The 21172-nt window shown below is 58.5% G+C and overlaps 4 protein-coding genes across 11 annotated transcripts in view; 1 reads left to right on the forward strand and 3 right to left on the reverse strand.

Moving 5' to 3' along the window:
* Positions 1-212: 212 nt before the first annotated feature.
* SPSB3 (splA/ryanodine receptor domain and SOCS box containing 3) lies at positions 213-6407 on the reverse strand. Of its 7 annotated transcripts, none has more exons than XM_032604569.1 (7): positions 6333-6407; positions 4915-5052; positions 1889-2063; positions 1620-1807; positions 1438-1540; positions 1235-1360; positions 213-960 (listed from the first exon to the last, which is right to left on the reverse strand). In XM_032604569.1, the coding sequence occupies exons 2-7, from the start codon at positions 5038-5040 to the stop codon at positions 686-688; spliced, it is 993 nt and encodes a 330-aa protein (XP_032460460.1). In that variant the 5' UTR covers positions 5041-5052; positions 6333-6407; the 3' UTR covers positions 213-685. The 7 variants fall into 7 exon arrangements, with proteins under 7 accessions (XP_032460460.1, XP_032460458.1, XP_032460461.1 ...); XM_032604567.1 differs by having other exon boundaries at positions 213-1020; XM_032604570.1 differs by having other exon boundaries at positions 213-1020; positions 1889-2007; positions 6333-6401.
* Positions 6408-6769: 362 nt separating this feature from the next.
* Positions 6770-12225, forward strand: NUBP2 (nucleotide binding protein 2). 2 transcript variants are annotated; one of them, XM_032604575.1, is made up of 7 exons: positions 6770-6872; positions 9340-9458; positions 9553-9751; positions 10506-10660; positions 10776-10886; positions 10992-11061; positions 11615-12225. In XM_032604575.1, exons 1-7 carry the CDS (start codon positions 6812-6814, stop codon positions 11758-11760), a joined length of 861 nt encoding a protein of 286 aa, XP_032460466.1. In that variant the 5' UTR covers positions 6770-6811; the 3' UTR covers positions 11761-12225. The 2 variants fall into 2 exon arrangements, with proteins under 2 accessions (XP_032460466.1, XP_032460467.1); XM_032604576.1 differs by having other exon boundaries at positions 9607-9751.
* A 135-nt stretch (positions 12226-12360) lies between these two features.
* Positions 12361-15433, reverse strand: IGFALS (insulin like growth factor binding protein acid labile subunit; the record flags this gene model as incomplete). The annotated part of the gene is made up of 1 exon (XM_032606101.1): positions 12361-15433. A coding segment is annotated over one exon (2130 nt), but the record flags the coding sequence as incomplete, so codon positions are not given.
* Positions 15434-19870: 4437 nt separating this feature from the next.
* The window catches only part of HAGH (hydroxyacylglutathione hydrolase), a 29882-nt gene continuing 28580 nt past the window's right edge, over positions 19871-21172 (reverse strand). The window contains exon 9 of the transcript XR_004345693.1: positions 19871-19924. The gene's annotated coding sequence lies outside the window, so the exon portion shown is untranslated. The remainder of the gene's footprint in view (positions 19925-21172) is intronic.

Below are 21172 nucleotides of genomic sequence, written 5' to 3' on the forward strand. Positions count from 1 at the left end.
CAGGGCAAATGCCGGTCACCTGGAGGCTGCGGGGGAGGCAGGCCCCTTCAGAAAGGAGAAGTATTAAGACAAGGTCTTGAGGGAGAAAAAAAACCAGGCTGTGACTCCTCAAGGGTGTTGTGACCCCCCACCCCGCAACAGGAGAAAAGCTGTGGACACCTGTGAGCCCTAGGCCTCAGTCCGACCCCTTTCGTTTCATAGGTATGTAAGCATCAGACATAAACTCTAAGTTTATTATGGTCGTTTTCAGCCTCAGACGAGAGGAACAGCAGCTGACAACATGCAAAGCAAGTTAAGAAAAACCCAAGGCCGGTGGCGACAGCAGGAAGAGCCGACCTCTCACGAAGCTGTCCTCCTCACAGGCAGCAGACCAGCCTCCCAGGCCTGCAGCCTGAGTCCAGACATGCTGGGGCAGCAGCTCCCCAGAGACTCTGAGAAGGAAAGTGGCTGCTCCCACACCCGGCACAGGAAGCAGACAGACTAGGAAGTCCGGGTCTCTGGATCACAGGGATAATGGCCCTGGAGCCCCTGTAGCAAGGCCTCTCCCAGCCTCGGGTGGCAGGGGGGCAGCCGAGACAAACCTTGGTTCAGTCCTCCCTCTCCTGTTGCCCTGGGGGTGGTCCAAAGGGAGAAACAGAGAAAACGCCATCCCAGCTGTAGAAGGCAGTTTTCACTGGGAAACAAGCTAGGTCCTTCGGCAGCGCTTCCTCTGGCAGCGCCGGGTCTCAGGGCTGCTGGGATTGGCCATGGGCGAGGGTGTGGGGGGCTTGCGGTGGCCACAGCTCATGCTCAGGACCCAGCCCAGCTTGTGGTGCAGCACCTGCTTGAGGCCGGGCGGCAGAGGCAGGCCCTCGAGCGTGTCCCCAGAGTCAGGCCGCAGCTGGCGCAGGCGGTAGCAGCACAGGTATTGCAGGGAGGTGATGCTGGCACAGGAGCGGATCACCTTCATGCTACTCTTGGCTGCCGTGGAGCACACCATTGGGTAGAACCTCTTGTTCTGCAGCTTGGTGGCTGCCACTCCTGGGGGTGGGGAGGTGGCACAGCCTGAACCCTAAGCTCAGGCTCTCCTAAGGGGACGAAGGATGCTGGGATTTCCACCTACCCCCTGGCCTTGCCCGGTTCTGGGGACCCTGAGACCTCAGGGATGCAAGGATGGCCTTTCAGGGCCCTCAACCTCACCAGGAGCTCAGTGGCAGCTACGCCTTGCGGGCACATGTCAGAGTCACCTCCTCACCTATGCACTTCCTGTTCTTAAAAAAGGTCAGCGTCCCATGCCAGGTGTCCAGGTGCACGCCAATGATGGAGCCCTGGCCGAACCGGGAGGAGAAGCTCATCTTGTCGCCCTTGTGGTGGAGGAGGCCTGGGGGCAGCAGGGTCGGGGTGAGCCCTGCAGCCTCGGGGCCCCCCAGCCCTGCCCACCCTGGGGGCCCCACGCACCCGTGTAGGAGAGGCCCCAGCTGTCCTCGTCCCGGCCGAGCAGGCTGCAGAACGTGTGGTGGTACTTGTCCAGGTCCACGTCCGATGTCCCGATGCCCACCATCTGGAAACGGCAGAACTGGCAGAGGGGGCTGGGGACCAAGGTGCCCGGCACCCCTCCCCCAACCCTGCCGGCCACTTACCATGTCAGTGCCATAGACGGGTGAGGTCATCTTGATCTCCCAGAAGTGCTGGCCCTCCCCCAGCTCCTTGGTACCCCGGATGGCCGCTGTGCCACAGCTGTACTCCATGTGGAAGTTGACCTTCCGGTTGTCACAGCTCAGCAGGGTGGCCGAGGACTTATTCAGGTCATCCCAGACCCAGTCAAAATCTGTGAGAGAAGAGGCCCAGGCTCGCCAGGCTCCCACCCAGCCCAGAGGTCCGCCCACCCGCCGCAGGCCCCCACACTCACACTCGTCCTCCTCCCCGCAGCGGCAGTCCCTGCCCCGGTGGGCGGCGTGCAGACTGCCGCAGAAGGCCTCGCTCTGACTGTCACAGTCGCAGAAGGACTCCCCAGTCACAGGCACGGCGCTGGGGATGGATGACGGCAGAGATGCATACTCGGGGTCGGAATCTGAGTCGCTGTGCTGAGGGGAAAGGGCCAGCTGTTCCCGCCTCCTGCCCTCTGCCGGCCCAACCGACCCCTTCCCCCACCTGCCCTGCCACCCACCCCAGGCCCATGGGTGAACGGCCGGACGCCCCAAGGAAGGGATCTGGGGCTTTGGCCTCAAAGGGCCTCCTCAGGTCTCAAGGGCTTAGCCAGCCAGGCACAGTGACCCTGGACACCCCTTCTGGCTCAGGAGCTGCAAGGGGGCCTCCTTGCCAAAGGCCTACCACGCCAGTGGCTTCCTGGGAGTGGAGCAGAGGGCCCTGGAGGCCTAGCCACTAATAAGCCCCAAGACAGGCCTGCATGCTTAGCCATCGTCGTTGTCCAGAGAACATCTAGACTGTGATAAACGGGAGCATGACAGCAAAGTCCATTGCTGACCTAATGAAGGCACCTGGTCTCCCCGTGGCAGCAGCTGGGCTCCAGGGGGGCCGATGGCCGTGGCAGGGCCTGTGTACCTGTCTCAGGCCGTGGCCCCCTTGTCCGTGCAAGGGTGGGCTCTCAACCCCCATCGCAGGACCCTGACGAGCAAGCCCCATGGTCTCAGGCTGCGTCAGGAAAACATTCAGTTGGGCCTTGGCCCTCTGCGTGTGGCTCTCAGTCTTCACAGAATGGACTCCAAGCCTTGAGGGCCTGATCTTGGCCCAGGGGCCAGACGCTAAAGCTGAGCTGGTCTGGTTCCGGGGACCAGCTGACCCACAGACCCTCCTGGAGGCCAGTTAGGGTGCCTCTGTACACCTTGTTCCTGTTCTGGAGCCACGTGGGCCCCTCAAGACACCTACCCAGGCTCTGACATCTGGCCGACCAGTGAGGGCCTGGAGTCTCAGGCCCCAGGGGTGCAGGCAGCCTCTGCATGCCTGCTCTCTGAGCCCTCCCAGCTTCACCTGGGGTCCTGGTGGGGCTCTGGCCTCCACCCTCACTCTCTTGGCCTCTGGGTGCTGCTCTGGGCCCCCCGGAAATGCCCTCTGCACAGTGGTCTGGGTGACCTGTTCAGACCTGGGAATCCTGCTGCCCTGAGAACAAAGCCCACAGACTTACTCTCATCAGAGAATATAAGACCCCCTCCTTGCCCAGCCTCCTCCTCTGCCCTGTCCACCCCTGTCCCCATGGGGCAGGAGTGGGGGTCTGTTTGTCCCTGGATGGCTTTTGGATACCACTTCAAAGAGGCTCTTTCAGCCTCTCATGCTGCGTCCTCTTCCTTCTCCTTTTCCTTTCTTGTAGGCTTCCCTGACGCTCTCCTGGGTCCTGCTCACCTGCCTCCTCCCACTGGAACTGAGTTCCTTTGTTATTACACTCAGCCCCAAGTGCCACACAGGAGCTCTGGGAACCGATGGCAGAGACAGCTCAGGGAGCGAGGAGGCTGAGCCCCAGTTGGAGACAGACGCCAGCAAGGACAGTGGCAGCAGGCCCAAAGCACCCCGCTCACGGGGAAGAGCGATCCCCCACAAGCCAAGGCAGGCCCACTGCTGCCAGAGGAGACAATCCCTTCCCACTGAGGAGCCAGGGGCACAGACCTGAGCACTGCTGGCCCCAGGGGTCATACTGCTTGGCACCCAGCACACAAACGCCTGTGCATTGGGCAGACCCGGCCCCACCGCAAGCTATAAGGAGAGCTTAGAGCAGCGGAGACAGGGACATGTGTGTTCGGCCTTCAAAGGTGCTGGGGTGACATGCTCTCTCCATCCACACGTGCACACAAGTACTCCGGGCCCATTAGGTGACCGGATGAGCCACAGGTGTGTATCAGACACCACACCCCCAGCCCCTGGACGCCTCCCACATCCCACAGCAATGAGCCAGAGAGGCAGAGACAGACAGGAGAAAAGACTGCTCCAGGCCAAATGGTCAGTGGAAGCTGGAGGCGGGACAGGAATGCAGGCCGAGGCCTCTCGCTGGCCCAGGCAGGGAGCTAAGGGAGGCCCCAGGAAGGGGACCCAGGATGTCGCCTCCAATTCTGCCCCAAGCCCTGGTGCTTCCACGGGACTCAGCTGCCCTCACTGAGGGCTGGGGAGGATAGGCACCTGTCCCCACCCAGACACCTGGCTAAGCCAGGGCACCCAGGCAGGGTGGCTGTGACAGAGCAGAACCAAGTCACCCGAAGATCACCCTGAAAACAACAGAGGTGACTCAGGGCAAAGCCAAAGCCCAGCTCTGGTCTGAGAGGTTCAGGAAACTGACTTGTGAAGCCCTCCCCACATGCCCCCCACGGCAGGCACAGAGGCCACACAGCCCCACCACCCCACCCCTGTGGCGAGAGTCAGCGTGGTGAGGCTCTGGTTGCAAACCCCTCAGGTCCATCAGGAACCTCCACTGCAGACAGACAGCTGAGCCGCCCTCCTCACGGTCTCTGTATTCCTGGGCCTTGCAGAGCTCAGGGTCCTGAGCACAGGAAGGCTCAGGAATGTTGGTCTTTAAAGATCAAAATTCTTTTTTTAGATGCATATACACAAACGTTGAGTACAGACTTCAACAGGCAGAGAAAACGTCCAGAAGGTTGCACACAGAGGTAACAACAGCTACCCTTGAAAAGTGGTTGGGTAAATGGAATGGATAAGTTTTCATTAAATGAACTGACCAAAGTACCCACTGACACCCTCTTCAAAGAAAAAAGTCTACAGAGAAACGTAGTATATGTCTTGAGGTCCTGCTACCCAGGGCCACGTGTGTCCTTAACCAATGTGAAGAGCCTAGGGGAGCAGAAGCAGAGTGCACGCGGGGGATGGCCCGACAAGGCTGGCCCTGTTTTCTGCCCTCAGAGGCATCTTTCTCTTTCAGTCTCAGTTCAAGCAGTATTTAGTCCAGCCATGCCCACCTCACCCACTGGAACCTACCTGCCCATCAGAGTCGTAGCCCCAGTTGGTGGACCCTGCCAGAGCCACAGCCCGGGCATCCGCATCTCGGCGAGCTGCACTCAGGACAAAATGCCAAGCTCTGCTGCTCCGTGGGCGCCTGGCCATGGTGGGCAGGATCTGGAAGAAAGCACAAGGTCTGAGCAAAGAAAGACATATGACACACCGGTAGGTCCCCCAGCACCCCCTGCACTTGGCCCCCCAGGCTGTGTCAGCCCACCCAGGGTCCGGAACTCTCTTCACAAGCTCATACCTCACTCCAGTGTCCGAGTACCTTGATGAAACCCAGGTAGAGAGCGTGGAATGCCATCCTGACATCCATGACTCTCAAATGCCTAGCTCAGCCCCTCTCCGAGCTCGGCCTCAGGATTGCAAGTGTCCCTCCTGCACATCCCTCAAGCATCTCAAACATTGCCTGCCCCTCCTCCATTCTCCATTTTGACAAACGGCATCTCTAGCCTCCGAGTTCCTCATGCCAGACACAAAGCAGTCATCCCCAACACTTCTTTCCTCCCTCCCACCACGGCCTCACAGCCCTCCGCGCCCCACACCGTCTCCAAAACATGTCCTGAATCCCTCTCCACCCCTGCTGCCACCTTGCCTGCCCCACCCGCACACAACTCGTCTTCGCTCTGGCTCCTCCCACTTCACTCACTACAACCGAGCTTTTTTTGAAATACAAATCTTAAAATTTTAAATTAACGAGTTTTTAACTCCTCAGGGTTTGCCACTGTTCTTAGAATAAAGTACAATATCCTACAAAGCCTACAAGTTCCGGCCCTGTTCGGCTGGTAGCTCTTTCCAGCCCTTTGCCCACAACGCTTTCCCCTCCCCTCTTTGGCTCTCAACTTCCATGCCCGACTTACAGTAATAAGTCTCCCTCTGTGATCGTCTACTTCCCGGCTCTGCCCTGGTTTGAAATCCCCAGAAGGGCCCTGCCACGACCCCGAGGGGCGGCAGTGAATTAGCGCAGACAGAGCTTTTGAGGGATAGGAGCCCGTCCGCAGACCAGGGTTGGTTACTGAAACTGGCCAGAGTGGGCCCGGCCTAATCCTCGCCCGCCACCGCCGCAGCAACAGTAAGCGCCAGGCCGTGCACGCGCAATGCACGACCCCGAGACTGACCCCGCTGCAGTACGGGTTGCTTCCCCATCAGGCATCTCACTGTCTCACGATCGGTGGGGTTGCGGGGTTCCTCCCGCCCGCCGCCCCGCCCGGTCTGCGGCGCAGCGCCTCGCCAGCCTCGCCCGGCCCTGCCGCTGCCGATGCCGCCGCAGGAACAAAGGCGCGCCGGCCCCGCCGCCCGCAGCTCCGAAAGGTCGGTGGGCGCGGCGGGGTCGAGCCGGGCGGGGCGGCCGGGCCTGGGAGACCAGGGAGGCACGGACGCGGCCTGCCGCTCACCTGCAGCCGCTCTACGCCGCTGCGCTCAACCCGGCCTGCTGTGCCCTACTTTCCGCTCCGGAGCTAGACGTAAACAATCCCCGCCCTCGCGGCCCGCCCCCTGCGCCGCATTGGCCCCGCAGCGTGCGCGGCTCGGGGCTACGGGGGAGGGGCGGTCCTCGTGGCACACGCCTCTTGCTGAGAGGCTGCTGGAGCTGTCAATCCTGACCCGACGTCCCCATTGGCCACATCTCAAGCGGTCGGAGACAAGGCCCGCGCGCCCATTGGACGCGGGGCGAGGAAAAGAAGAGGCCTCACGCTGGGGCGTTGACACGGAAGTGGGTCCAGGTCCTGTACGTCGTCTGCGCCGGAACTTTCGTAAACCCCTCGTGCGATCTGATTGGCTGAGGATAGCGCGAATGGGCCTATCAAGAGGAGCCGTGGGGGGGTCGCGCTGCCCATTGGTCCGAAGGCACTTCACTCAGGCAGGGAGGCGGACTATGCGAGGAGGAAGTGGCTGGAAGCCGTGCGGCCACCAGGGTGGGATGGAGGCGGCAGCAGGTGAGTGCGCTGGGCTGCGGGCCGTTCTCGGTCCGCGGGCACCGAGGGAAGAGGGAAGGGGCCGGCCCGCAGCTGCTGGTCAGGGCTCCGGGTTTTAGCACACCGTCGTATTTACAGTGTAAAGGTCTCAGAGGTGCTCGCGTGCGTCATTACGGCGCTTAGAAAGAAGTCTTGTTTGAATAAGGAACTCTTAAGAAGGAGAAACCGGAACGTCACATACTCGCAGTTGTTTGTAGAAGTATTATTTTGCCTTTTAAGCTTTTATATATATATATGTGTATATGTGTGTGTGTGTGTGTGTGTGTATATATATATATATATATATATATAACTTAAAGGGAAGTTGCGTGGGATGGAATACGTACATTGGGCACAATCGGATTCTCACAGCTTAACCACGTTATCTTACAAAAGACCTCAGGTCTGGTACCATGAGCACAAAGCTCTTACAACGCTGCATTCATCCATCGGATTATAAACGTAATACTGGAGAGAAAAATCTGAAAAAGTTTGTTACGATAAGGGCAGACTTGCTACAAGGTGAGAGGAATAGCTTCTAGATTGATGGATGAAGGTTTCTCTTTTAACTAAGGAGGAAGTGCACATGGAAAGTAGGAAAGTACAGAAGCCTAACGGGCTTTGCAGTAAACCTCCCTGTGCCCAGAGGCAACTCCTGGTGTCACCCTTATTTTTCTGGAAGGATTTTTTACATATAAAAACTTCCATATTTGTCCAGCGTATCAAATAGTCATGGTTTGGTTGGACTTAAGGTTTGACTAGGCTTTTTATCCATACAGGGGGCCCTTTACTTCCCTCCATGGGGAGATACTGCTTTCCTTTGCCCCTTCCAGGGCAGCCTCTCACATCTAATAGGCACTCGGATTATCGTTGATAATCTGTTTATAAACTTTTTCAGTATAAGTGGAAGTTTCTTCTGGTTGGCTCCTAAGGATTGTTGTGTGAGAAGTGACTTGGGAGCAGCAGTGACTTGGGAGCAGCAGTGTCCTGTGTGATGCTCAAGCAGATAAAGTTCCCCAGTCCCACCAGTGAGGAGAGCAAGTCTTCACTATTAGGGGCCTGGCAGTGCAGCACCCGCACAAAGGGCGAGTAGGAATCAGGACCCACATCTGGCTTGTTCTTTCCTTAGTTTCTACCAGAGCACCCCTCCCCACACCAAAGAAAGGTGAAATTGATTCCCAAGTAGTTTTTGATATTAAAGCAATTTAAGTAATAGCCTTTTAAGTTGATGCAGAGGTGGCCTGAGACATGGTGTCCAAGGTATTTGTAGGCAATGATCTGGGTGGTTGGGGGGGTGCCCTTTCCTTGTCACCTTACGAGATCTCTCGGCCCCCAGTACCAGACGGAGACCCAGGACAGGCGCTAGAACGCGCTTGTGACAAGGACCTGTTGGAAAGCCAGGCCAGGAGCGCTCTGAGTTCTTTCTAGGGAGGCTTTGGTGGCGGGGGCCTTTGAACCTACCCATGAGAGATGGGTCAGGAGGGGGGTCAGTGTTTATTCACCTTTCGTTGAGCCCCTCCTGGGGACCTGGGTATGCAGTGAGGGTGGTGGAGTGAGTGAGCAGCTTGCTGCAGGCCAGGCAGGAGTCTCGATGGTGAGGTCCTAAGGGCGCTGGAGCAAGAAGGTGGGCATTTTGCCGGGGGTTTGAGGGTTGTTTGTATGCAGATGGCAGCCGCTGTGGGGAGGCAGGGATTGGAATGGTGAGTATTTACAGGGTGGCATTTCAGGCTCATTGAAAGGAAGAGCAGCCGGGGCAGAGCGACCAACAGGGCTTCCCAGAGTGGTTGGACCCGGGCCTGCCTGGGGCATAGCACTGATGCCTTGGCCACCCTTGTGTACCCAGGGTTTCTGAAGGCACGATCTTCAGCCATCCAGGTGACCTGACATCCGCACCCACACAATTGTGGTTGCTTCCCCAGAGCTGTGGCCTCCCTCCTGAGAACTGGAGGCCAGGGCTACCTTGAGTGCCTCTTCTGACCCCAGGGGAGGGGGTTGGGCACCTACTGTCAGACCTCAGAGCCGTGAGTGCTGCCCTGGCACAGGTGTACCTCCTGACTGTAACGAGCACCCTATTGACGTTAGTCTCTGCCCATTTCCCTTGGAATCAGCTGGGAGTCTTTGGCTTGAATTGGCCTTGTGCGCATGAGCTCACAGGTGTGCATGCTGGCAAGAGGAGCAGTTTGAGGCATTTCCTGCCCCACCAGCCCCACTCCAGACAGAGTGGGAGCAGCCATTTTTGAGGAACTGGTAGGTTGGGTCTGGGGCCTGCTGGAAGCCCTTTCACAGGGGCGTGTTTGCTCATGCCGGGGTGATGGAGCAGGTCTCAGGACTGCCCTGGTCTCAGGATCTGGGATGTAGGAATATCTGGTGATCCCGCAGTGAATGAACATGGAGGGCGGCTGGTATGAAGGAGAGCCCTGCCCTCCTCCCCTGTTGTCCTTCTGACTAGAGCCTGGAAACCTGGCCGGCGTCCGGCACATCATCCTCGTTCTTTCGGGAAAGGGGGGTGTTGGGAAAAGCACCATCTCCACGGAGCTGGCCCTGGCCCTGCGCCATGCGGGCAAGAAGGTGAGTGCCTCCCATCTCCTGAGCCACCACCCCTGCCCCTTGTGGGCCTTGGCCGGTTCCCTGCATGCTGCGTGGACGTCCCGCCTCCTTGCAGGTGGGTATCCTCGACGTGGACCTGTGTGGCCCCAGCATCCCCCGCATGCTCCAGGTGCAGGGCAAGGCTGTGCATCAGTGCGACAGTGGCTGGGTGCCTGTCTTCGTGGACCAGGAGCAGAGCATCTCCCTCATGTCTGTGGGCTTCCTGCTAGAGAAGCCGGATGAGGCAGTGGTGTGGAGAGGCCCCAAGAAGAACGGTAATGACCGGACAGGAGACAGCACTGTCAGCCTGCTGGCCTCCTCAGCTGCCCTCTTGGTGCAGAAGCCCCAGGGCTGCTGGCTCTCCTCCACACAGCCCTCCCCCCACAGCACCAGCCTCGGGTAAAGTTCGAAAGACTCTAGTGCTGGCCTTTTCATTTCCAAGACTCTCCCGCTGTGCACCTAAGCAGTCAGCCCGCAAGTATTCAGACAGCGGGCCTGGGGGGCAAGAGCATGAGACCCAGCTGTGAAGCCTTCAGCCACCTGATCCATCCCCTGGGGCTCAGACCACCCAGCGTGGGGTGCCTGGTGGGACTCTGGTGCCTTTGAACAAGCAGATGGCATTAAACTCCCTCTGGTGGGCAGAGCAAGGCTGCCGGGTGTGAGAGCAAGCTCAGGGTGGGGGCTGCTTCCAGGACACGCCGGCGTGGCATTCCACCACAGGCCACCTCTCTCAGGCACAGATGCCTACCCCAGGAGGATCCGTGCTAGCCATCCTCAGCTAAGGCCCGATCAGAAGTCCTAGGGGTGGGGTGGGGTGGGGTGGGGAAGGGTCTCCCCACCTTGCTGTACTCATCCTGCCCCTGGTGAGGAACGGCACACGCAGCTTTCGGGGTGCCCAGTTGTACCGGAACCCACAGACACCACCCTGCCCCAGGGCTGGGAGGAGGCAGCGGGCTTCGTGTGACCCCTTTGTGAGACCCTGCCTCGCCTGCTCTCTCCCCAACCCCGGGCCACCCTGGGTCTCCACAGCACTGATAAAGCAGTTTGTGTCCGATGTGGCCTGGGGGCAGCTGGACTACCTGGTTGTGGACACGCCCCCAGGGACCTCTGATGAGCACATGGCCGTGGTGGACACCCTGCGCCCCTACAGCCCCCTGGGGGCCCTCGTGGTCACCACGCCCCAGGTACTACGGGAGCACCCTCACCCTGGGACAGGCGCTTTGCCCTACTCTTTCCACTCATCTTGGCTGAGTTTTCGGGATGCCCATCAGCTGGTCCCGTCTCTTTCCTGGTCTCCAGGCAGTGTCCGTGGGGGATGTGAGGCGGGAGCTGACCTTCTGTAAGAAGGTGGGGTTGCGGGTGATCGGGGTCGTGGAGAACATGAGCGGCTTCGTCTGCCCACACTGCGCGGTGAGTTGTAGGAAGTCGCAGGAAGTCGGGGGTGTGGGTGGTCGGCCTATCCCCTTTGAGGGTGGTGTGAGGCCTGGAGGTGGACCCCGCACCTCTGTGTTCTAGGAGTGCACCAACGTCTTCTCCAGGGGAGGCGGCGAAGAGCTGGCCAGACACGCTGGAGTCCCCTTCCTGGGTAAGTGAGCCAGGGCTGCCCCAGGGCCTCTGCTCTAGGAGGCCTTAACTCCCTACGCCTCCTGCACCCAGGGAAGAGGAGAGGAGGGTGGAAAGTCCTGTCCTCCCTGAGCTGTGTCAGCTCATCTCTAACAAATTGGTTCCCACCAACTGGAGAGAGGCAGCCCCCCAGGCTTTGAGCGGGTGTCTGCGGCTAAGACACCTGCTGAGACCACGGAGGTGCAGAGGGGCGGCCGAGGCTCTGCGAGCCTGTATCAGGGGCGCCAGTGGCACGGGACCATGTCCCCAGCACTCACCCTGTGCTTTCTTACAGTGGCCGGAGCCTGAGAGGTGGTGGGGCCAGGCCTGCTGGGCGGGTTGCTGGGCGTTCCAGTGGAGACTGAGGCCAAGAGTACATTCCTGCCAGGCACCTCAGCAAGAGGTGTCTGCTCTCGGCTAAAGCGGCACTGCCAGTGGGCTCCTGGGCCGTGGGGAGTGTGGACGTGGCCTCCCGGCCCCGGGCTTTGCTCTCACCACCTGGCCCCTTCTCTGCCCCTTTCCTTTCTCTCTCCCAGGCTCTGTGCCCCTGGACCCCGAGCTCACGCGGAGCCTGGAGGAGGGCCGAGACTTCATCCGGGGGTTCCCCGAGAGCCCCGCGTTTCCCGCGCTCTCTTGCATAGCCCAGAAGATTCTGAATGAGGCGCCTGTTGGACTCTCCTGACCAAGGCAGTTTGAGTGTCTCCTCTGTGTGCTGTGGGGCTCATGCTCACAGCCCGGAACAGAGGCGGTGGCACAGTTCCTGAAACCCGTGGCCCTGGGTTGCCGTCACCATGTGCTCCTCTCCCCGTGGGCCTGCCCTGGACATTTCTGGTGCTTCAGCAGCATCTCAGCATCAGAGCCACTGACAGTCAGTGGTTCCGCCTGGTCAGCCTGTGGCAGGGCCCGGGGATAGCGTGAGGTCGCGATGCCGTGGCCTGACCTCCCTGGTGGTGCAGCTCAGTACTCACATGCCCCAGATAGACGGGCTGCTCCCGACAGCCAAGTCTCCACGTTGTTCACAAAGCTTGTGTGTCTGGGAGCACACTGGGCCTATAATCCTGGTGAAATAGGCAGCAGCACCCAGTAAGGTGTCAAACTTGTAATTCAGAGGAGCCCAAAATAAACCCGTCCCACCGCTGTGGTTACAGGTCTGACCTTTCTAGATCATTCTGCTCTGGTCCCGCCTCTCTGGCTTAGTGTCACCATGTCCTGTGGCAGACAGTGTCCACTCCCTAAGTCCCAGGAACGGGGCCAACAGCCCTGTCGTCGACAGGCTCCTGGAGACTCTGGTGAAGATACGTTTGGGGAGAGTTTGTCAGGTAACTTGCGATGGGTGAGTGGCCATGCTTGGCCCAGTGAGAGCTAAGTGCCCACCCCGCCCTCCGTGCTGCGGGCCTGAAGGGTTGAGCTGAAGAGCAGAAAGGTGAGTGTGAAACAGAGTCCCAGGGGTTTTCCCTGCACGGCTTCAAGGAAGGCCAGGAGGGGGAGGTTCTGGAAAGCAGGATGGTGGCATGGTGTGCTGTTTTTCCCAATGGGAGAGGTGGGGTGCTCAGTAGAGAATGTGGAACAGTCCCTGGGGCACGGGTGGCAGGTGGCCTGGGGAAGCAGCCCTCAGATATCACTTGGGGGCAGATGGGGAGGCGAGGAGTGTACCAAGGATGGATGTTTCTTGTGGGGGTGGGGGGAGCAGGGGCAGAACTGTTGAGGAGTTTGGCCAGGAGCACAGGGACCTGGAGAGTGAGGGTCTGCACCCCCTCTGGCCCCAGGCTGGCCTCAGCAGGAGCAGCTGGGCCCCAGCTTCCCAGGACCAGGCCACCTCCAAGGACGTTGCCCAGTGAGGGGGCTGATGCCGAGGTTCCTGGAGGACCTGAGTAAGTGCCCGCTGCTCCTCAGGTGGGGATGGGGCCTGGGGACTAGTGGACGAGAATTGTCTGGGCACAGGACAGGAAGGGTTGTGGACGGGCATGTGGGACCAAGGCAGCCAGAGGTGGGGCAGGCATGGCGTAGAGGGGCCCACAGCCCAGCCAGCACTCCTCCCTCCCTGAGCTCCCTGCACAGCCTCATACGTGGCCACATTTATTGCGTTGCTTTTAATTGATAGTTGGGGAGGCTGTGTCCCCGACCCTCCCGGTCAGGCCCTCAGGAACCAGGCTAGGGCCCACAGGTCCCAGGTCCATGTCCCCTGGGGTGGTGAGAGCCCGTCCAGACCGCAGGGCAGCCTCGGGTCAGCAGTGGGCAAAGTGGGCCTCTCCAACGTCGCGCAGGTCAAGGCCCGAGATGCTGGGGGGGCTGGCGCAGGTGATGTTGTTGTAGGCGTATGCGGGTGGCTGGTGGTCGTCATCTCCCTCTGCCATGGCCTGGACGAAGCGGGGCACGACGCCCGGGTGCTGCAGGGTGAAGGCCCTCAGGGCCTTGAGGGGGCAGCTGCAGTCCCAGGGGTTGCCCTCGAGCCACAGGCGCTCCAGGCTGGGGGGCTGCGGCACGAAGGTCCGCAGCGAGTTGTTCCGGAGGCTGAGGTAGCGCAGCCGCCCCAGTGGCGCAAGCACAGTCTCAGGCAGCGCCTCCAGGCGGTTGTGCGACACGTCCAGCCAGAAGATGCGCTGCAGGGGCCCCAGGGCATCCACCGATAGTGCAGACAGCCGGTTGCGGGAGAGGAGGAGGTACTCCAGGTGGCTGAGGCCCTGGAAGAGCTGGCCAGGCAGGTGCGTGAGCTGGTTGGAGGTGAGGTCCAGCTCCAGCAGCTCGGCCAGCCCCCCCAGGCTCTGCTCATCGATGGCCACAATGCCGTTGTCCTTGAGGAAGAGCCGGCGCAGCCCCGAGAGGCCGGTGAAGGTGTGTGGGCCGAGGCAGCCCAGGCAGCTGCCCTCCAGGTGCAGGCTGTGCAGCTTGCCCAGGCCCTGGAACGCCTGCTCTGGAAGGTTCCTCAGACAGTTGCCAGAGAGGTTCATGACGGCCAGGTTGTAGAGGCCCAGGAAGACACCTGCCTTGAGCTCCTGGAGCTGGTTGTTGTTGAGCGCCAGCACCTCCAGCTGGTCCAGGCCCTCGAAGGCCTCTTCCGGCAGCTGCCGGATACGGTTGTAGCCAAGCTGCAGCTCCTCCAGGAAGTGAAGGTCCTTGAAGGTCCGGGGCCGTAGGCCGGCGATGGCATTGTGTGAGAGGCGCAGAACGTGCAGGCCCAGCAGCCCCGGGAAAGTGTCCTCCAGGAGGCCACCCACGCGGTTGTGTGACAGGTCCAGCCAGCGTAGCGCCTTCATGCCCAGGAAGGCACCTGGGGCCACAGCAGTGATGAGGTTGTGGTCCAGGTAGAGCTTCTGGAGCTTGGGCAACTTGACGAAGACATTGGCTTTGACGCTCCGCAGGGCATTCCTGCTCAGGTCCAGCTCGCGGAGCTCACTGAGGCCGCAGAAGAGTGCGGGCTGCAAGTAGGCCAGCTTGTTGCCCGCCAGCACCAGCTCGCGTAGGCTGGCCAGGTCCTGGAACGCAGTGTCGGGCAGCACGGCCAGGCTGTTCCAGCCCAGGTTGAGGTCCCAGAGGTGGGCCAGGCCCCTGAAGAGGCCCTCGTCTACCCGGCTGAGCAGGTTGTTGTTGAGGCCGAGCGAGGCCAGGCCCGGCGTGTGCAGGAAGGTGCGGGCTGCCAGGCTGCGCAGCTGGTTCCGCTCCAGGTGCAGGTGGTACAGGTTCTGCAGGCCCAGCAGCGCCTGCGGCTCCAGGCTGGCCAGCCCGCTGCCCTGCAGGTTGAGGAAGCCCAGGCTGGAGAGGTTCCGGAAGGTGGCCGCGGGAATGAAGGAGAAGTTGTTTCCATCCAGCCACAGGGCCCTGGTGCCGTCCGGGATGCCGCTGGGCAGCCACGTGAGGTTCCGAGAGCTGCAGAAGACGCTGAGCTCATCTGTGTAGTCGTCGTGGCCGCAGGAGCAGACGGCTGGGCACTGGGGGCCCTCAGGGTCTGCTGGTGCCACGGACTCCACTTCCTCCAGGCTGTGGGAGCCCAGCACTGCCCAGGAGACCAGCAGCACCACCAGGGCCGGGCCTCCTGTGGGGAGAGGGGCTTGGGGAGGCAGCACTGAGGCAGCCCAGGATGTGAGCCCAGGGCAAGCAAGACATGGAACCTTCCAGGCCTCAGCCACACACCTGGACCACAGCACGCAACTATTTAGAGAAGGTACTGCTGACCGGACCAGAGAAGGTATGGGCTGAGATCTGGATCCCCCACTTAAATGGGAAGCGGAAACCAGGCAAGACGACTGGGATGTTCTCTGGTTCAAAACCAACTGCCCTTTCCACCCCACAGGACCAACGGGGTGGCAATGCCTGTTCCAGAGAAAACTGAAGGCTGGGGACCTGGCCACTAGGCCGTGTGTTCATCTGCGTCCCCAAGGTGGACACTCAAGCCAGGCTAGGCTGCCAGGCAGGCCTGGAGGAAAGTGTGAGAGAACGTTCTGGAGCAGGCTCGGGTGGGTATGCACTTGCTGCCCCGATTGTCTGGACAGTGAGCTGGATGCCTGCTGCCCCAGCTAGACCCCTGACTGGGGGATACTCACCTCCATAGTGTGTCCAGCATGCACCCAGGGACTTGGCCCAGTGCTGGTGTGGGGAGAGGAAGAGGGTGCAGGCCTCAAGGGCAGATGGGGACCCCAGGCCACTGACCCACCGGAGGTTGGGTTGTGGCACAGGACAAAGGATGCCAGGCTTCACAGCAACAATCCCCATAAGTTCCACTGGGCACTGGGCTGCCCACCACATCAGGCCTCTCTCTGGTCTCTGAGAGTTCCAGGTCCCAGGGTGGACACGCCAGCTGGATTGGGCTAGGCTCCGAGAGGGGACAGGGTGGCAATGGACTGGCCTCCGAGCAGCTGGGAAGGCAGCATGCCCTGGCCTAGTGGAGGGTTTAAGGCAGGGCCCCTGGGGTAGCAATGTGGGTGCGCTTCCTCCCCTGCGCTGCCAGCCTGGGCCCTCGGGTAGGAGAGGAGGGGGCAGGAGGCAACAGCGATTCTCCAGGGCCAGACACCCCACCACTGTGAGTGGCCACATTTCCCCCATGGGCTCCCAGAGCCCCAGCCCACCTAGAGCTGAGCCCTCCCTGGGGGCAGCCCCTACCCCAGTGAGCTTGGGGGCACACGGTCGCGCCCCCCCCCCCCAGAAGTGAGTGGCTGGGGCACGTGGGGGCCTCACCTCTCCTCAGGGCCATCCCTCGTGCAGAGCAGTCCGCAGGCGGGCAGGGAGCGGGGCGCGTCTGTTGGGGCCGGCTGCTCCTGCCCTCTGGATTTCCCCACTGCCTCTGGGACAGCCAGCACCCTTGTCACTGGCCAGCCCAGCCTGCTGGCCCCAGCTCCATTAACCCCCTCCTGCCGGGCTGCCAGCATCAGCACTGGGGCCCAGGGTGCGGATGGCACAGGGGACAGGCTGGGGGCTGCATCTGCCCTGATGCATCTTCGGTGTGCAAGGTGGCCCGGGGTGCAGCTCTAAGGGACAACAGGGGCCCATACCCCCATCTTCCCAACCCCCCCATCTTCCCATCCCCCTGCAGGGCTGGGTGGGGCAGAGCTGGGGCTGCAGGCAATGCTGGGCGGGGGTCTCCCTTGGAGCATCCTGTGAGGAGCTGGTGCTCAGCCGGCTGCCCTGCCTGTGGGTAGGGGCCCCTCAGGGGGCTCCTAGGGTCTTCCCTCCCAGCAGATGGCCATGTGGGAGTTAAGCAGGAACCACACGTCTCCAAATGGGCCTGCCCATCTACCCCCGGCATGCTGACCACTCCCCCCTCCTCCCCATTTCCTAACTGCCTGGGTGGGGTCCTTGTTCAAGCTCCCAGGGGCCTGGCCCAGCCTTGGCTTCTCCCGTGACCTCAGGGTCAGCTGCTGTCTGGCCACTGCCCCTCCCCCTAGCCTCTTCTAGGAATGCTTGGCAGGGCCCTGGCCACTTTGTGTTTGTTTTCCCCAACAATGTCCTCCCAGGAAGAGAGTGGGGGATGGCTGGCCTCGGGGGTGAGGTCTTGTGGCTGTGAGACCAGCCCCCACCAGCAGTGGGCCCCATCCTGCCCTTCAGGGCTCCTTTGGGGCCATGGCCACCCTGCACTGCACAGGCCCTGGGACAGGTACCCAGTGCCCGGCCTGAGGTCAGCCACAGGTCAGACATGGTAAGAAGGGGTGTGGCTGCTTGATTCAGGGCACCATCCTCCCCTCCACCTGGGGAGCCCTGGGCTCTGCTCTTCCAGATCTGACCACATCTACCCCAGGCTGCCAGGTACCATGCTGCCCTCCAGCCACCCCTCCCTCCTTTACTGAGGACCCTTCCTCTGGCTGCCAGCCGTGCCTGCCCACCAGTCCCTCTGCTCTGCCTGGGGCGGGGGGCCTGTGCTCGGAAGGGGCCAGAAGGCATTGAAAAAGGCAAAACTGAGTCTGGGGAGGGCAAGGCTTGTCAAGCTTTAGGAGACTCTTGAACCTCTTGGTGAGGCAGAGGAGGAAGTCACGTCTGCCTCCTGAAAGGTGCATGGGTGAGGAGAGAAGAAGTGAGGTAGGCAGGAGCTGTCCAGGCCCAGGAGAGGCTGGAGGCCAGGCCCGCCCCCAGCCTCGTGGCACCCCCTCCCCAGCTCATCCTGCAGCAGTGCTGAGGGGCAGCTTTGTCTTCCTCCCTTTAGTGAGCTTTGATTTTTTTCCAGGTCGTTTCTCAGCTTCTCTTCTGAGAAATTATAGATCTGCAGGGAGAAAGTCCACACCCAGAAATTTACACGGTAAACATACATTTACACAGTAGAAAGTGCGGACTCAGCAGGAGTCCGGGGCCATGGGGCCTCAGGAGTCCGGGGCCATGGGGCCTCTTCACTGGGAAGCTCCCGGCATGCGGGCCAGACGCACGTGGACTGGAAGGAGGGTTAGCATTCCTGTCTCCTCACACTTGGAGGGTTGGGGCTGGAAACTTCCTGTAAATCCCCAGTCGAGCTTGTGTGGCAGAGAACCCTTATCCGGACTGTGGCAGGCAGGTTAGATATTTGTAAACCTTTCTCGAGTCCTGCGGTAACACTGGTGTTCAGCCTGCTGAGTTCAGAAAAGACCTCTATTCTGGCCGCCCGGGGCCAGCTCTGTCCCTGCTCCCCCAAAGCGGCCAGTCCTGATGCAGGCTGACTACTGCCCTGGCCTCTGTTTACAGTTCACCCCCTGAGGGTCCCCCCGAGGAGTCTGGTTTCTGGTCTTCGTGGAAATGGTGCTGTACAGAAGCCCCAGGCCCGGCCACTCGTGTGCCAAGTCATAGCATCCCTTCCCTCCTTCCTGTCATGGTGCTGCGACGCTGTGGGGCCCTTGTGCGTTCCTGTGGTCCTGAGGGGACCCACTGGGACCAGCCTGTGTCATCCTTGCAGGTAAGGCCAACCCCTTCCTGGGTAGTTAGGGGTCACACCTTCCTGGAGCCAATAGGGGTGCCCTCAATACCAGCCCCACCCTGTCTTCTCAGCCCTGAAGGTGGGGGGACAGTGGCTTTCATTGTCCTGTGTTTCTTCAATCACTAATGATGGCAGCTGTTCATAGGGAGGTTCATTGGCCAGTGGATTGTCCTTTTCTGTAAAGTACATGTTTAAGTCTTGCTGTCAGTGTGACTTATGTTTTTTTTAAAACTGTATGCTGGATGCAAGCCCCTTGTTAGGTATGTGTGGCCAGTGTTGTCTTCTGCACTGTGGTTTGCCTCCATTCTCTTCATTGTGATTCTGGTGAGAGTTCTTAATTTTAACATGGTCTCATAAGGTGTTCCTTAAATGGAAAAACTGCAAAAAAAGTTTTTTTATCTAGGCTGATGTATGTATCATGATTTCAGGTCCCGTTCAGCACATGGACTTGAGTGTATTCTCTTAAAATACTGTGTGAACGCGTCACTGCCCTACCTTTCTCTGTGACGTTTTTGGGCCACCCTTTCACTTCCTAAGAGTCAGGTGATGCTCAAGTTTCATTCTTTTTGGTGGGTTATGATCGCCTCCCCACATTTAGTGCAGTGGCTTTCCTTCCCTCCTCACTCCTGGACGCCACCCTTGACGTGGTCAGGGGCTGCATAGCCTGGCCCTTTCTGGGCTCCCCCTGGACCATGGAGGCAGAGCAGATCCTCCTCTGTCTGCAAGAGCTTCCAGGCTCTTCGTGGTCCATGTGTTTCCTTGTCTACGGTGGGAGCAGCCTGTCCAGGATTGACTTGTGTTGCAGTTTGAGTCTTCCAATCCGTGGACATGGCATAATTAGGTCGTCTTCAGTTTCTTTCAGTGGTGTTTTTGTAGATTTCCATGTTACGATCTTGCATATATTTTTTAGATTTTTTTTTTTCATGTAGATGGTTGTTACTTTTCTTTATTTTTAAAGAAGATGTTGGGGGTAGGAGTTTATTAATTTATTTTTGCTGTGTTGGGTCTTCGTTTCTGTGTGAGGGCTTTCTCTAGTTGTGGCAAGCAGGGGCCACTCTTCATCGCGGTGTGCGGGCCTCTCACTATCGTGGCCTCTCGTTGCGGAGCACAGGGTGCAGACACGCAGGCTCAGTAGTTGTGGCTCACAGGCCTAGTTGCTCCGCGGCATGTGGGATCCTCCCAGACCAGGGCTCAAACCCGTGTCCCCTGCATTAGCAGACAGATTCTCAACCACTGCATCACCAGGGAAGCCCTGGTTGTTACTTTTTTTTTTTTTTTTTTTTTTTTTGCGGTATGCGGGCCTCTCACTGTTGTGGCCTCTCCCGTCGCACAGAACAGGCTCCGGACACACAGGCTCAGCGGCCATGGCTCCTAGGCCCAGCAGCTCCGCGGCATGTGGGATCTTCCCGGACCGGGGCACGAACTCGTGTCCCCTGCATCGGCAGGCGGACTCTCAACCACAGCGCCACCAGGGAAGCCCGGTTGTTACTTTTGATACTATTGTAAGTGTTACCTTTTTTCCTCTTTCATTTCGTCTAAGCTGAAATATTTTTCTAGAAGTATGTTGGGATAATGTAATAAAGTATTAATTGTGGTGCCTTTACCCAACGATTGTTTCTAAAACAGCTTGATTGATGTACAATTCTCACACCATAAAGTTCACCCACTGTCGATATAAAATTCAGTGATTCTTAGTAAATGTGTACAGCTGTGCAGCCACACGCACAGTCCAGCTTTAGAACATCCCCATACAATTGGTGGCCTTCTGTATCTCACCTTTTGCACTGAGCATGTTCCCAGGGTTCATCTACATAGTGTATATCAGTACTTCATTCCTTGTTATGGCTGGACAATATTCTGTTTTATGGATTTGCGACATTTGTTTATTCATTCATCAGATGATAGGCATCTGGTTTGTTCCTATTTTAGGGTTATTATGAATAATGTTGCCATGAATATTTGTGTATGAGTTCTTGTGTGGACGTAGCTTTCACTCCTCTTGGGTAGATTCTTAGGAGTGGAATTACTGGTTCACATAGTATTTATGTCTAGTTTTTAAAAAACTGTTTTCCAAAATGATTGTATCATTTTACAAAGTACGAGAAGTCCAATTCCACATCCTCACTACTATTTGGTATGGTCAGTTTTGTTTTGTTTTTTAGCTCTTCTGTTTCTCTGACAGTTGATATTGGGCACCTATTCATGTGTTTGTTGGCATTCTTATATCTTCTTTGGTGAAGTGTCTGTTCAAGACTTTCGTTCATTTTTTAACTGAGTTGACTCCTTACTGAGTTGCAACACTATATATTATGGATATGAGACTTTATATATTATGGGTTATCAAGGATAACATTTGCAGATATTTTTCTGTTTGTGGTTTGTCGCCTTTTTTTCATGTTGTCTTTTGAAGTACAAAAGTTTATTTTAATGAAGTCCAAAATTTATCAGTTTTTTTCTCTCATGGCTCATGATTTTGGTGTGGTGTCTAAGAACTCTTTGCCTAACCCAAGATCACAAAGATCTTCTAATCAAGGATTATAGGATCTTTCCATTTACTTACATCTTCTTTCTTAGTTTGCAGTGTATAAATCTTGCACTAATTTTGATCATTTCTAAGTATTTTGTTAGTTTTGATGCTATTATGGAATTGTTTTAATTTCGTTTTCAGACTGTCATTAGTATGTGCAAATACAACAGATTTCTCTTGTTAATCTTGTGTCCAAGACCT

The sequence above is a fragment of the Phocoena sinus genome, chromosome 15 (genome assembly GCF_008692025.1).
Source record: "Phocoena sinus isolate mPhoSin1 chromosome 15, mPhoSin1.pri, whole genome shotgun sequence".
Lineage (NCBI taxonomy): Eukaryota > Metazoa > Chordata > Mammalia > Artiodactyla > Phocoenidae > Phocoena > Phocoena sinus.